The sequence below is a fragment of the Nyctibius grandis genome, chromosome 18 (assembly GCF_013368605.1).
Source record: "Nyctibius grandis isolate bNycGra1 chromosome 18, bNycGra1.pri, whole genome shotgun sequence".
In the NCBI taxonomy this organism is placed as follows: Eukaryota; Metazoa; Chordata; class Aves; order Nyctibiiformes; family Nyctibiidae; genus Nyctibius; species Nyctibius grandis.
In genome coordinates this window covers 2,210,748-2,224,954 of record NC_090675.1, presented here as the reverse complement: position 1 = coordinate 2,224,954, position 14,207 = coordinate 2,210,748, and the positions used below count along the sequence as shown (strand labels likewise).

General features: G+C 41.8%; 1 protein-coding gene across 1 annotated transcript; it reads right to left on the bottom strand.

The window, feature by feature from the left end:
- Positions 1–397: 397 nt before the first annotated feature.
- Positions 398–11,601, bottom strand: PSPH (phosphoserine phosphatase). The gene is made up of 6 exons (XM_068415341.1): positions 11,389–11,601; positions 5,418–5,576; positions 4,586–4,720; positions 2,843–2,988; positions 1,909–2,057; positions 398–584 (listed from the first exon to the last, which is right to left on the bottom strand). The coding sequence occupies exons 2-6, from the start codon at positions 5,555–5,557 to the stop codon at positions 474–476; spliced, it is 681 nt and encodes a 226-aa protein (XP_068271442.1). The 5' UTR covers positions 5,558–5,576; positions 11,389–11,601; the 3' UTR covers positions 398–473.
- Positions 11,602–14,207: the final 2,606 nt, after the last annotated feature.

Genomic DNA, 14,207 nt, shown 5'->3' with positions numbered 1-14,207 from the left:
GATTCTTTGGCATGGAAAGTACTTACCATACTGTTTACCTTTTAGACTATATTATTGTTGTTATTGATTAGACAAACTTCTCATTTGTGGCCGCCTTATTCTTCTTTTGCCACCCAAAATAAGTACAGGTATTAGCTTCAATGATTCTGAAACAATAGCTATGCAATATTGACCAGGGGCCAATCCATTAAGGTATTTTTAACTTACTGATAATTTCCTGCCTTTGGTCTTCACTTGTGAGTGAATAATCAACTGACTCCTTCCACCTTGGAAAATATGTTTAAAAAATCTTACCATTTTCGTTACAAAATATTTGAGTAGAATGGTGCCATTTGCAAGACATGCCAGAGATGAAGGTACCCAACACCCAGAATCATTAAAAAATCCAGAACACAACTTTGCAAACAAATATATGTTTAATTGCATTGTATAATGGATTTATAGTTGTTAAATATATTATTTTAGTGTATAATTTATTGTTCTTCCAGTTCCTTTAGCAGTTCGTCAAAGTGAGTAATGTACCATTTAGCTTTCTCCTTTACTTGCTTTCTGATTACATTTCCTCCAAATCCAATGAAGCAGTCCTGGCAAAACAGAACGAATGGGCACATAGATTATTGCAGTCCCATGTGAGGAATGGAGCTTCTCAGCAATTAAGTTTGTTTTTAAGATTGGATTTTAAAATTACGGTATTCCTCCCTGACTCTTCCCCTGTTTTACTTTGCGTGTTCATTTTTCAGATTTATTAACAAGAACTCCATTGACATTTAATTTTGCACCACTTTGGTTATTAGAGTTTTGTTCCAATAGGAGAGTTGCATCGCAGTGCCTCGTAACTTCAAGATTGTTCAGAGCTGAGATTTGACTGATAATCTGATGGATACATGATGCAACATAAAGCCTGGCTATTCAAGAATGAGTTAACATTCGAACATGGACCCAACATCTCACAATTATCCCTATACTGTTTATCTTAACTCTATTTACCTCATTTGATAGATACCAAAAGTAAACATTAACCATATCTTCAATCATTAACGAGGAACAATCATCATTTCTATGTCTTAGAAAACCATCTGCAGTGAAAGTGCAGTGTTCAAAATTTCCACTGCTGCTTTTTTCCCTTCAGGTAGAAAGCATTCAGCAAATACTACGCTGCTTTGGTCGTGCACATATTTAACAGTAAGGGCCCTGCTGTCATAACTTGCATCAGCAGTAGCTCCCAGAGCTTGTTCCTGTGCGTTTCCATGCGCTGGGATATGTGTCCCCCAACGCTGGCAAAGAAGGGGTATTGGGGTACTTTTATGTAGAGAAAGGTGCTAAAGGGGAGACAGAATTACGATCTCTCCTCTGTGAAATGACCAATTTTAAAAGCTGTCTTTCTGTTCATTTTTTTTATTATTTCACGCTGTCAGGGCTGATGTCTTCAAAGGTATCATCACTGCACAGTGAGATGAACCCTCTTGCTAGGCCAATATCAAGTAAACGTGCACCCAGTCTGTGCCAGACCTTCATGCTAAGCACCACTGATCAGTGTTCAGAACTGGGATCTTGGTAGGGTGAGACCTCTGCACAGAAGCAAGCACTTACTGCAGGGACATAGAAGGGGAAGGCAGATGTGATAATAGCGGCTTGATTTGAGATGGGTTGCTAGACTGTTACACAGTGCTGCTGGACCCTGCCAGCGCCCTGGCTCAGGGGGTGACACCCTTCCTGAGACTGAACAGAGAGAAGTCAACCATTGCGTGATGCAGGCTTTCTAGAGGAAAAGTACCTACACAGATCTCTTTTAGGCTGTGGGAAGTGCTAAAGATCTTCCCTGAAGTCCTATAAAGAATTCAAACTGCACTTTTTCCCCCAAAGGATTTACTCAAAGGGAATTCAGAATTCCAGTTCTTCAATACTTACAGCAGGGGGACAGGCTTCCATGTCTGTAGCTCCATCTCCAATCATAACTACTTTCTTAAAGTGAAACTGTTCCTTCAGATGAGCAATAACCTTTCCTTTCCCCCCTGATTCAGCTGTTGGTTGTGTTTCATCAAATCCTGCATATTCTCCTAGAACACAGTGGAAGGACAAGTTGGACATGTATTTTAGTGTAAATGAAGAAGGATACATGCCTATGGTCCTTACTTCAGAAACCAGCTCATTACATGCACTCTGGTAAGCCTCACAATATCAGCATCCCAAAAAAGTAATTAGAAGGTAAGCGTAAGAACCAGCATTTTACCCAAGTCTTCAGTGGGGATATTTTCAAAGAGCTGAAATGCTACGACAGCAGTAGGAGCCCTGTATGGGTAGGATTACAAATCCATTCCCAGTCACTCTGGTCCAGTCATTCTGGTGTAAACATTTCAAAAGCAGCACCCAGTATGATGTATATACAGTGTATGAAATACTGAGTAAGAAACAACCTCACTACCTACAGTTCTGCTTGATTACACTAGCTTAAAGTCCAGAGCAGCTCTACTAAAATACATCGGTCTCCATACATACCTCAAAGTCACTGAAAGTGAAGTTTGCCTCTGAAAGCAGGTAAGTGTAATAAACTCTTTTAACTTGAAGGAGCAAGAGAAAATGAAACTCTCCTGTCAGCAACTGTACCGTGTTTTACCTTTGGCACAGCTTGCAATTAAAAAGTAACCACAGCTCTACTTCATAGGTCTGGAAAATTACCAGAACTCATGTTTTTGGTAAGGTCTTGCAATTTTCCTACTTGGAGCTAGCTGGATTGGTAACAAGGTCATGTAGGCTGGACAGTATCTGTAGCCCAATAACTGACAGTTTGAACCAAAAAAGTGGCATTAATTAGCAGAGAAAAGAGACTTTAAGGGAATCTCACCATTAAAGTAAAACTTCAGCCTGTTGGCAAAGACGTTTGCTGTTGGGATGTTCAGCTGCAAGGCCACGTGCTCCACGATGCTCTGAAACCCCCCAGAGACCAAGAAGACCTGGACGCCTCGTTGATGAAGCCTGCTCACCAGCTCCCTGAGAAGAAAGAGCAGTCGCCAAGCGTGAGTGCCTGGCAGCAACTAGGGATAACGAGAAAGTTAAAATACATCTTTCCTGAACAAGGCTGCCCATACTTGGTGTTACTCCGGTGTAGTTAGGATATGTGCTGCTTTCCAGCTCCATCCACCTCTGCTGCCCAAAGCTTTTCCTTCTTTCCTTGCAAGTTTGTGCATACACCTTACTTGAAAAGAGCTGAACAAACCCATCACATCTAGAGACAAACAGGTATTTAGTTGCTCAGATACAAGCTCTCCCTAGAAATGTTTTCTTTACACTTTCATACTGTTCACATTAGTTCCCTTGAACAAATGAGAGCAGCTCCAGTTCAGATTCTTTTCTGAAGTGAGGTAAAAACAGCAGGAAAATTAATCTATAGTGCAGAAAGAAGTAGGGAATGTGGGGGAGATAAAGCCACTGAGCCAAAATGCAAAAGTGGGCTGAAAAGTGTGCAAAGTGCAAACATTTTCTGAGAGTTCATTCCCCAGATGCTGGACATTGATGCCATGTTTAGAAGAGGGCACCAGCTACAGAAGAGGAATCAAAAAAAGTAGTTGTTTTTGGACCCAGTTAATGTCAATGGGGCTTGAAAGCAGTTAGAAGTTTTATGGGATTTGGCTGTAGAAGCAGGAAGATCAGCACGCAGCAGTGCTGAGCAGTGGAAGTGGTAGCATGAGCAGCAGAAATGTGAAATGCTAAAAGGCAAAGTGGAGGCTTGAAGCAGCCTAAACAGAAAAGGAGGAAGAAAGGGAAGGAATGAAAAGGAAAATCATGTGATTCTAAACAAGGAAACAATGTTCTCTTTGTAGGTACATCTAGCTATGCCTTCTGCAGAAAAAGCTGAGTGTGTGCTTCATTTCAAGGAGAAAATACAAGCACAATATAATCTAAAACTACTGTATGTGCTAAAAATATTTTAGACTTGGAGCTATGGCCAGATTTTGTAGTAAAAAATTCTTTTCAATTGTTTGAAACAGTTTGAATAGGAAAAAAAAAACTTTTCAGTTTAAATAGTTGATGTTTATTCCAAACCCAAAGATGAATGAATATACACATATGTATGTATTCCGTAATGATTTTTTAATACTTTTGTAGGGAGTTCAGTACAGAATGAGTAGCTTTCAACAATGGATCCCCTAAGCTGAGTCCAGGGGTGTGACTGCACACAGAAGTGTAAGAGATGTAATATAATTGCAGAATAGACCAAGCCAGTAGTTCATACTGGGTATTAAATCTCCTCCCAGTTCCATCACCGGTCAAAAAACAGATGTGATTGAACAGATTATTTTCCCTGCCCATTTAATCCTCGAGCCAGAATTTGAACTTGCCAGCCAAAATGCCAGTTAATACCTAAGGCTGTTTTCTTTTTACATGGATGCTTAGCCACTTGACATGGACTCAGGCCATTATAAACTCCTGATATAAGCTTTGTACACAAACAACATGGAAATGGAGTAGGAAGGAATCTAAACCAGTTCTGTGGTCTTACAGCCTCACCAGTGTCACAGAATTTTGTTGATTTACGCCATGTACTTTTGGAAGACTTTTCCATCAGATCATTTGAAATTCTTCTTACCTTATTCCTGGTGTTAGCTGAGGTGGGTTGTCAGATATTAATTTCTGCACTTGCTCATAGGAGGGACGTATGAGACCTAGTCGTGCCGTTAAAGCTGCTTTGAATGTCACAGTGCCACCCATAGCTCTGCGGGTCCTAAATTGTGATCCAAAGAAAGCAAATCAGTGGCACTTAGTAAGTTGAGGCTTCTCCCGAGAACAGTTAGCTAAAGAAGAATGACAAGGAATGAGGTAAGAGTCCACAGGTTCTAGGTTATACCATGTCTATGTGGTAAAGGAGAAGATTGGGACACTGCAAAGATTGGTAGCAACCACTGGTAGATCTCCACGGATCAGAGCTCTTGTGAGAACCAGTGAGGCAAAGGAAGACTTCCTCATTCCCTCTGTGAGTGCCTCTGAGCCACTGCGACCAGTAGTCCTAAACTGGGGCCCGGGTGCCATTCTCTGAAAGTAATAGAACTTTTGCTACAAGCTTCAATGGAAACAACATCAGCCTCAGAGGAGTGTTGAGAGTTGTCCCCTCTCCTCCTTCTCATAATGTTTACTAGTGCTCAGCCAGGTTCAGTGATGAGGGCTGATCTTAGTCTATCGAAGAAATTTACATTAGAGAATTTATGTCAGTATAGTTTTGTTGAGTGGCTTCATAATTCCAAAAGAAGTTACTTCATTATGCACTAATTCCACTTACTATTCCTAAAATCCTTTTTAAACTGTAATCATCTCCTATGACAGAGTTGAATTAATCCCTATTGTGAATTCATTGTCACAGATTAACCTTAGCCATGCTTATTTTTCACTACTATTCCTATGAAGTAATCAGCAAATATACATACATCTCTGCGACAGCATCTCCGACTCCACAGAACTTCGCAAGCTCGTCGATGCCTTCTTCCCTGATGACTGTACTGTCCACATCAAAGCAGACTGCATCAGCGTTGCGGAAGATTTCTTTCATCTCCAAGAGGGACGCCATCCTTTTAGGAACCTTCTTACTGTAAGAGGACAAGATAAAGTCTTTCTCTGAGTGACAGTACTGCACTCCGTCTTGAGCCATTGGTGCAAGTGCTCTGGTTCTTGCGAGTAGGGACGAGCACAGCCTGGAAGCCAGCTTTTATCAGAGAGTGTGAGTGGTGGTGGAGGTCTGGCTCGGTTGCTGATTTGCTCTCTGCTGTTGCTGCCTACTGATACTCCATTTACGTTACAGGTGGGCCGTGGAGCTTTGGTCAGTTCCTGATTTGTTCTCTGCAGGCTCAGCCCATTGATGTTCACATGGGGTTCAAGGTTGTAATACTTGGCATTTGCTGAACCATCAGACTGCCAACTGCTGTGGAGGACTTGCAATTCTCTGTCTCATCTTGCCCTCACTGCTCAAATGGATCTTGATTTCTCATCAGACCCAGTCTAGTGTTTCAAATTAGTTACTCCAGGAGACAGTAAAAGACACCCAGCCCTTAAGGATTTGCTTGATCGCAGTAGATGTAACTATCTTAAACCTATCAGTGTGTGGTTGTTCCTAAATCGTGAAGGCTTAGATACTTTTCTGTGTCCTGATTAATATAAACTAGATATTCTCATCATCTCTATGAATGCATAGAAGCTTTGGCCATTGGCATTGGGAATTAGTCTTTTATAAAACCCATTAAAGTCTTGGCCTTTGAGAACTTCACTCAACCTATTAAGATATCACATCATGGCACAACTTTTTCCATAACAATGCCTGACAAAAGTTTATTTTCTTCCCTTTTATATACGTCCACTTAAATACGTTGAGCACTCCTATACATTTACACAGAAATAACAGCTTTCTAGCTATCTCACTTCACAGATTTCTGTAAAAGTTTTTGTTTAGTTGTCTCTTCTAATCTCAGCCTTCTCTGAGGACATGTCTTGGGTAATTGATCTGTGTAGCAGGTTCTCTCTTTTTCTGGGATAGGGGAAAGAATACTGTCAAACAGCATGTAATATACCTTCATTTTGTTATATACCTTCATCTTTTGTTTCCCTCTCACTAAGCTAATTTATTTTTCTCCTATATATTGTGAATTTTGATGGTGGGAGGTCTTACACAGACAACTTCTCACAAAACATTTATTTTTTGCCCTTTTTGGACAAACTTTGCACCCCCAGATACATACAAAAGACACCCAGTGAAGATGGAGAAGATGATCACCATGTACCTTGCTGTGGAAAAGTACAGGAGCTGATCGGTACTGGTGTAGCTCACTGCCAGACAGGAGTCATCCAGGGATCACACGTGGTAAGCACCAGTGCTGTTTCCTGAGGTGACTTCTGTGCGCTCACTGAGAAATCACAGCTAAATAGTTAACGGTCAAAGCAAGAACAGGAACCTTTGGTTTTATTCCCACAACCTTATGGTGAATATTGGGATACAAAAGGCTTTACACTGAAAAAATGTGTAGAACACACGCTCATCTTTTACCTGTTCATGTGTATAGAATAAAAGAGAACACTCTAGTTCTTCATTGAAAGGTAAAAGTCTGTATAAATGAAGCCACCAAACCTATGCGGTGAAACCTGTTGTGAACAGCTAAGAGCCATATTGGTAAGAGATAATCTCTGTTTAACAAACAGGTAGATATGAAATAGCAAGAATCAGAGAGAGCAAGTCACATGAAACGCAAAGCTATCCAAAGGCAGCCATGAAACAGTAGTTTGAGAGGGTCGTTCCAGCTATTCTTGAGTTTTTTGGTGTGAACACACTACTATAGTAACCAAAGTGGGTTTGTGGCTTTTGCATGAAGTGGAGAAGGTGAGACGGTAGCTTCCTCAGCGCTCATCTGCACTGCAGGTGTGAGTGAGAATGGGAGAGCAGGTATCACCCAGCCCATACTTCCCTCCTGTGCATTCAGTTTAGGTGTGGGAAGGTAGGACAGAGCCTGGGCTCAACCTCCCCAGTGTGCCAGCAAGCAAAGGTGAGTGGGTAGGTAGTAAAGAGGAGACAGTCCAGAAAAGGGCTTTTACAAACTCCTCCTCTGGGAAGGGCAGAAACAAGGACTGAACCATAATTTGACAGATCTTTGCTCTTGGTACGTCAGAGCTGTTCCATGCAGGGACATACTGTAAAACTCTGGTTTCGCTTTAGAAGCATCACAAAAGAATTATTTGCTGCAGACAGCACATGGGTTTTTTATATTTTTCTATAAAGACTGCACCGTACATAAAAGAAATACAGTCATACCCCATCAGCACGGCACGTAAGAGAAACCTTTCTCTCTTAAGTGGCCACTGACATAAAAACTTCCCTCTGAGAGAGACTGGTTCTGAGCTAAGACTTGGCAGTGGGTGGACAGGTGACACGTGAATTCCAAGTTTACTTTGCGTTGGCCTTGTCTTGACATTGGCTCCACAGCACTGTGTTTGTATTTTCAGTGGAAGATTTTGATTTTCTGAGCAGGAGGGCTTTGACTTTAGGGCAGGCCTTGACAGCCATTTGCTAGATATATTTGTGCAGTGAAATTTTAAAAAAAAAACACCATCCACTGACATTGTTTAAATGGCAGGGCGTTAATTTTTTCCAGCCTACGGGAAATTATAAAGTCCACCAAAAATTCAGCCATGGCTTTGGTGCCAATTGTAAAGATTTGCTCTACTGGACAAACTTGTTGCATCACTGTGGCGTGACATTTGCGTCACAGTATTCCGACACTGATTCCTTATTATGCAAAGCCATCACACTGCCTCGTGCTAACCTGAGGCTGCACTGCAACGTTACCACACTATGATGCAATGTCGCTGTGTGGGGACACCGCACTGTGATGTGATTTCTTGGTGAGAACCTGAAATGCATTTCTGGATACGTGTCTTCAAAGTTATAATCTCTCTGAGAAAAATGTTACTGCTAGAAACACACATGGGGAGCAGGAAGGAAGAGACATTAACTTTTCTGTCTCTCTGGTATCCACATTTCCCATACTCCTTTCCCTTCTAGATGCTCCTTACAATGATGAGACCACCGCTGTGGTGGACTTTCCACTTTGATGGACAAATAGACAAGTTAGAGGAAGAATTATGGATACCAGTTGTGGAGCCAGGGTTGGCATTGACCCTGTCCTCTCTTTGTTCCATGCAATAACTCTGTCAAAGAGTTTCAAGCTGTCGTTTATAGTGCCTAAAAATGACAAGTTGGAAGGGAAGAATTGCGTTCTGAAATGCAGAAACCATCAGTAGTTCCTGATCTCCCTTGGCCTGTGACCTGCTAAAATCTTTCCCCTTTCTGCTGTAGCTGGGCACTGGGTCCTGGAAAACACAGACCTGGTTTTGGCTAATGTATCGTCACACATGTTGGAGAGCTTGTGATGAACTGTAAAGTAGGGAAGCTCATACAGGAGCAAAGAGGAGAACCTATGAAGGAAGCTTCAGCTATTGCAGGGAGTCTTGTTGGTGGGAAAAGCAAATTTTAGGAGTTAAAGGTGGTTCACTTGGAGTGAAATAAGGTTCTTCTGCCCTTGCTGGAAGAGCGCCAGGGGTCACCATCAGCTCCAGAGGCTGGCAAACACCATTCCAAATGGTAACATGCCAATTTCAGTAACTTGTGAAATTCTTTTCCCAGCCCTTAACGTAGATGAGAGCATAAGGCAAGGCTATTAGTGACTGAGTAATGGGCAACGGGAGTAGGGAAAAACACACGCAGAAGAGGCTCTGGTCCTTCCCTTGTTTTCAAAATTTTCACTGGGACATCCTGGCACATCATCCACCAGGAAACTGCCTAGGACTCACCTCCAGGTAAGTGTGCATAGGAAATAAGGACAGACACAGTAGCTTGTCCACAGGTAGGTGTCACTTGGAAACATGAGCAAAAAGAACTGAAGCTGTGTAAAACCTTTCTATGGACAAATCTCTAACACCTGTAGTAAGGGAAGAGCAAATTTTTCATTCCACAGGCCTCTGCAGTTGGCAGAGATTAATTACTCTGAAATACAGGGCATCTGATTGCTTAAATGTGTCAATGTCCTAATGAGATGGTAAGAAAAAAAAATTTCCACAAATAATGAGTTCTGTCTCCATATGAAAAACATGGGTAGAAAATCTCTGATCTGTCAACAGGTCTGATAATAAAATATTGTGGGGAAAAGCTGAAAAGAAGAAAATGGGGGAGAAAAGAAACAATGGGCAAAGAAGTTACTAGAGAAGACATAAGGAAAGAGTGACAGACGGAGAGAGGTAGGGTGAGACTTGAGATAAAGATGGAGAAAAAGGAAATCACAAGGGAAAAGTGGAATTCCCATGAGATCTCCTTGCCTCCACACTATGAAGTATTTCATTAGGCCATTTGGAAAAAACCCTGGCATTTCCACAAGAAATAGTTCTCTTTCGTAACAGAGAGGGTGGAGTCACAGAAGCAAGCATGGGAATTATGTAAGACCACATGGCAAAGGAAAACAACTGAAATCTTTTCTGTTTGCTGACCCTTCAAAGAAGGGCCCTTGCTGCACTGTGAAAAACTGAAACATCTGCACTATCTGCTACACAGAATGCAAAAGGAACGAGTACATGGTACTCAGAACTCCAGGTGTGCTGGGGCTGACAGATTTTGATGAGATCTTCACGAGATGTCAAAATCCTCATTGTGACTAGACTTCACTTGTTATCATATTTCAGGTTGCAGTAGTGCTGTCACGCTGCTACTTTGCATTATGTTCCTATTTATTGCTGTGAAAAAATGAAGATTAAGTGAATCTTAATGAAATATTACCTAAAGTATATTTTTTAAAAGATCACTCAAGAATATCCTCTTTTGCAAACAGTTTCTGGTGTCTCTGATTCACTTTCCCATTTAACAAGAGAGTGAGAGTGAGCACTTCACTGAGATACACTCTGAGATACATTCCTGCAGCAGAATAACATTGCACTGCACATGCAGTGAGATTAACAGAACTGCAACATTAAACTGTTTCTGTTGCATTGAAGGGAAACTGCTGCTTTGAGTAAGGGATTTGGAGAAAATAGTTCTTGAAACTTTTCTCAGGACCTGTTCCCACTACAAGAATGGTCCTGCTTGTAAGAATGTTCACAGGAGTGTTTCCATGGTATTAAACAAACCACTTAATCCTCATTGTTTCTAGTCCTATGTCTGTAAAATGGGAATGATATAGTGATACAGCTTTTCTATGCTGAGGTTTAATTTTCAGTATTAGCAATATGTTTTGAAAGCTTTAGAGGAAAGGGGATACATTTAAGCAGATTAGTTATATTTAAGCAGATTGTGGCTGTTTATAACCCTGCAAGTACTACTTTCTAAAAGTTCAACCCATCCATCCATAATTGTGAGTTTCTGTGGTTTTCAGTGTGAGAATAGAAGGATCCAGTCCTTAACCTAACTAAACTTGCTTCACACTTCCTGCTTTTCTGTTCAGTTTTTAAAGGTAGTAATACAAACCTGTATGCAAGTCAGGAGGTGAATTGTTTGCAGCTATACACTAATAGCTGAACAGCAGTGCCTAACAGTGAATTTATTTAAGCACCTTTTAAAAAGTAGTTGAAAAGGGGTAGAAGGAACCTGATGGATGTTGACATACACCTCCCAACTCTCCAATCCCCTCTTGCCTGTCCTGACAAAATGATGATGCTTCCCCCCTGCATGATTGCATCATTCATTCATGCTGCTGTTATAAAACAGGCACCACACTGCTGCTGAATCTTGCAGGGTAACACAGTCACAGCCCCAGCAGAAGATACTCTTCATTTTCTATGCTAGAAAAACATGGTAAGTGTTATGGATCTGATACGCCAAACGCCAACCCCTTCCAAACTTGAGAGAAAAAAAAAACGTTCCCAGTGACTTACAGTATTGTACTGGCCGTGGCTGCTGCTGCTGCTGCTGCAAACCTCTTGGCTGCACAAGAAAAGAATGGATCAGCTGAGACCTTCAGTCACATAAACACAACGGCACGGGCTGATCTGGAAGAAAGCCGCATTTTGTAAATCACGCTTTTATAATCTGCTGAGTAAGCCAGCCTGGGTGTTTTTTTTAAATGGTTGCACACATGTAACCAGAGAAGTCCAGCTGTTCGCTGACAGGCGTAGGGAAGAGAGGTGTAACCTTGCCTGCGTCGGGGGAGGAGCCGCTCGGGCCCAGTTTGGGGCGCTCCCAGCTTGGGTAGGCACGGCTTGGCAGGGAGCAGACCCTGCACAAGATGATGGGGAGCTTGCTCGCCCATCAGCCAGCCTGTGCCACAGGCACGGAGAACAAGATGAGTCTTAGAACACTTGCCTCACTCGACACAGAGTGCCAGAGTGGGAGAGCGAGGGACGAGAGCCGAGGAGGGGCTCTGGCAAGCAGCAGTCAGGAGTTTCTCTTGGCGTGAAATCAGAGGCCAGGCAGGGACAGTGGGTTTTTTTCACTGTGGATGAGATTAAATGTTTTGTGAGTTAAGATTGCAATATTGTATTTTGGCTTGAACTGTTACTCGGTGCATCAGAGTGTGCAATGTTACACACACAAAAAATGAAATCAAAATTTATGAAAAGCTTTGAAGGCAAAATTAAAACTTCTGCTTATGAGAAGGCTCTGTTTTGTTTCCTCAAATGCAATGTTGTCAAAAGCAACGGAAAAATTGCAAAACCTGTCTGTGCTCGTGTTTTGGCATCCCACAGAAGAGCTGCCCTCAGTCATGATTGTGGATGTTGGTTAGGAAACGGGAGACTGACAACCCAGAACTCTGAAGCTGGTTCTTTGGTTCAAGGTCAAGAAAGTCTGATTTAGCTGATTTAGCTTCTTTCATTCGCTTGTGATAGGAGTCTTATGACCACTCTCCCTCTTGAAAGACGTTCTGCACCACTGGATGCACCAGTCACATTCTATGCGTGATCTCTTTTGCCATTCTGGCAGTATTACCCCTCAAAATTACGTGCATTAATTAAAATCAATAGCCTTGTGTGCCTCTCCTCCCATGTCTTCCTTTATGTTTGTTCAGAAGTTCTCAGTACATGACCATTTGTCAACGTGAGCATCTATTAGTAACTTCTTGTGTCAGGAAAAGCTGGTACCAAGCTCCTTTGCTGCAAAACTGGTGACATGGTTCAGTCTGGTCCTGTTTGTTAAGTTTTATCGTGGCAGGACAGTATGTTTTTAAAACAGATTTAGAAATCATTTCTGTGAATGAGGTTAAATGAAAACAGATCTTGATAAAGATGAAAGAAAACTTCTTTTACTGAGAATCTCAGAGGGTTTTTTTGCCAAGATAAGCAGTGCATGATTTGACTAAGAGAATTGCAGCTGAATATTTCATGAAGGATATTCCCTTTATTTGGCTTAGTTTAACGGGCACGGTTGTAATTCAGTTAAATATTTTTATTCTAATCTGGTGTAATTTGTTGTAAATCCGTTGATTTCAAAGGACAATTTAGGCCTAGTAAGCATCTGCCCTGTATTTTTACTATGCATTAAAAACAAGTGTGTGGAACAGTTCAACAACTACAGCTAAGACTGAAAAATGTAGAAAAGCTTGTCCTGATGTCTGAAAAATGCTGCAAAATGGGGATTTAATGCGAAAACGCTAATGAGAAATGTTACTATACCATGAAATAACTATCCTCAGACACATGATCCAGGAAAGAAACACAGAGAGTTCTGCCTGGAGGCTTTAAGATGTTCAGGACTGAAAAGCACAGCTCATATGGATGTGTGACTGTGACACAAGCACAGCAGCTAACTCTTGTACATGACTATGAAACCTCTCCATTTGTACAAAAAGCGGAGACCACCTGCATGAAGGACTAGAACCAAAAAACCCATCTAAAATTCAAACTAAAATTTGCCAGGATGATTGTTTTATTTTCTCACAGTAATAATTCCCCTCACAAACCCGAACCTGCTCGGGGAATGGCCACATCACTGTCAGCAGCCAGCCCCACACATTCCAGATGTTTAGGATGGATAATTCCTGCCTTTCTACAGGACATCACCCACGAGGGTCACAAAACAGCAGCAAGGAAAACATAAAATACAACGTGCCCGCTGGTACGCATATGGGTTTGACGAGGCTGCCCTCTGCTGAGAGCAGCCCCGAGAGAGGATCAAGGCAAAAAAAATACAAACCAGGGAAGCAAGAATAGCAAAATACTTGTGTGTGACCTGTTGGCTACAGAATCCAGGGCAGAGCTGGGGATTCACGTGCTTTAACCCGGCACTGCATCTAGGCACCTCAAATATTAGCACTGCAGCCTCTCAGGACTGGGTTGGCATGTTTTGGTTTGTTATGGTTTCAGCAGGCCAGTAGCATCCCAACAAAAGTGAAGACTAAACATTAACAGGAGAGTTCCAGAGCCAATTATGAAATGCCAAATGTCATTTCCTGCATTTTGCAATGTTTAATGTTTATTTCTAGTGATTACAGTAACAGAACTGAAGGCCCAGCCACTATACTAAAGAGTCAGCATTAAAATATCTCACAAAACATATGCACTGCTCAGCTAAACAAAAAGGCTCCAAACTTGTGCTGTGTTATGCCCAAACACCAACTTCATCTAAAACGTTTAAAAACCAGAAACCCAAGCGTACTAGCAGCTGTCCCTTCCAGACCTGCCAAGTCAAGAGTAACAAGCCATGCATGGGAGTCCTCCTGCACAGCACAGCATTTTGCCTGGAAACCTGAGATCCTCAC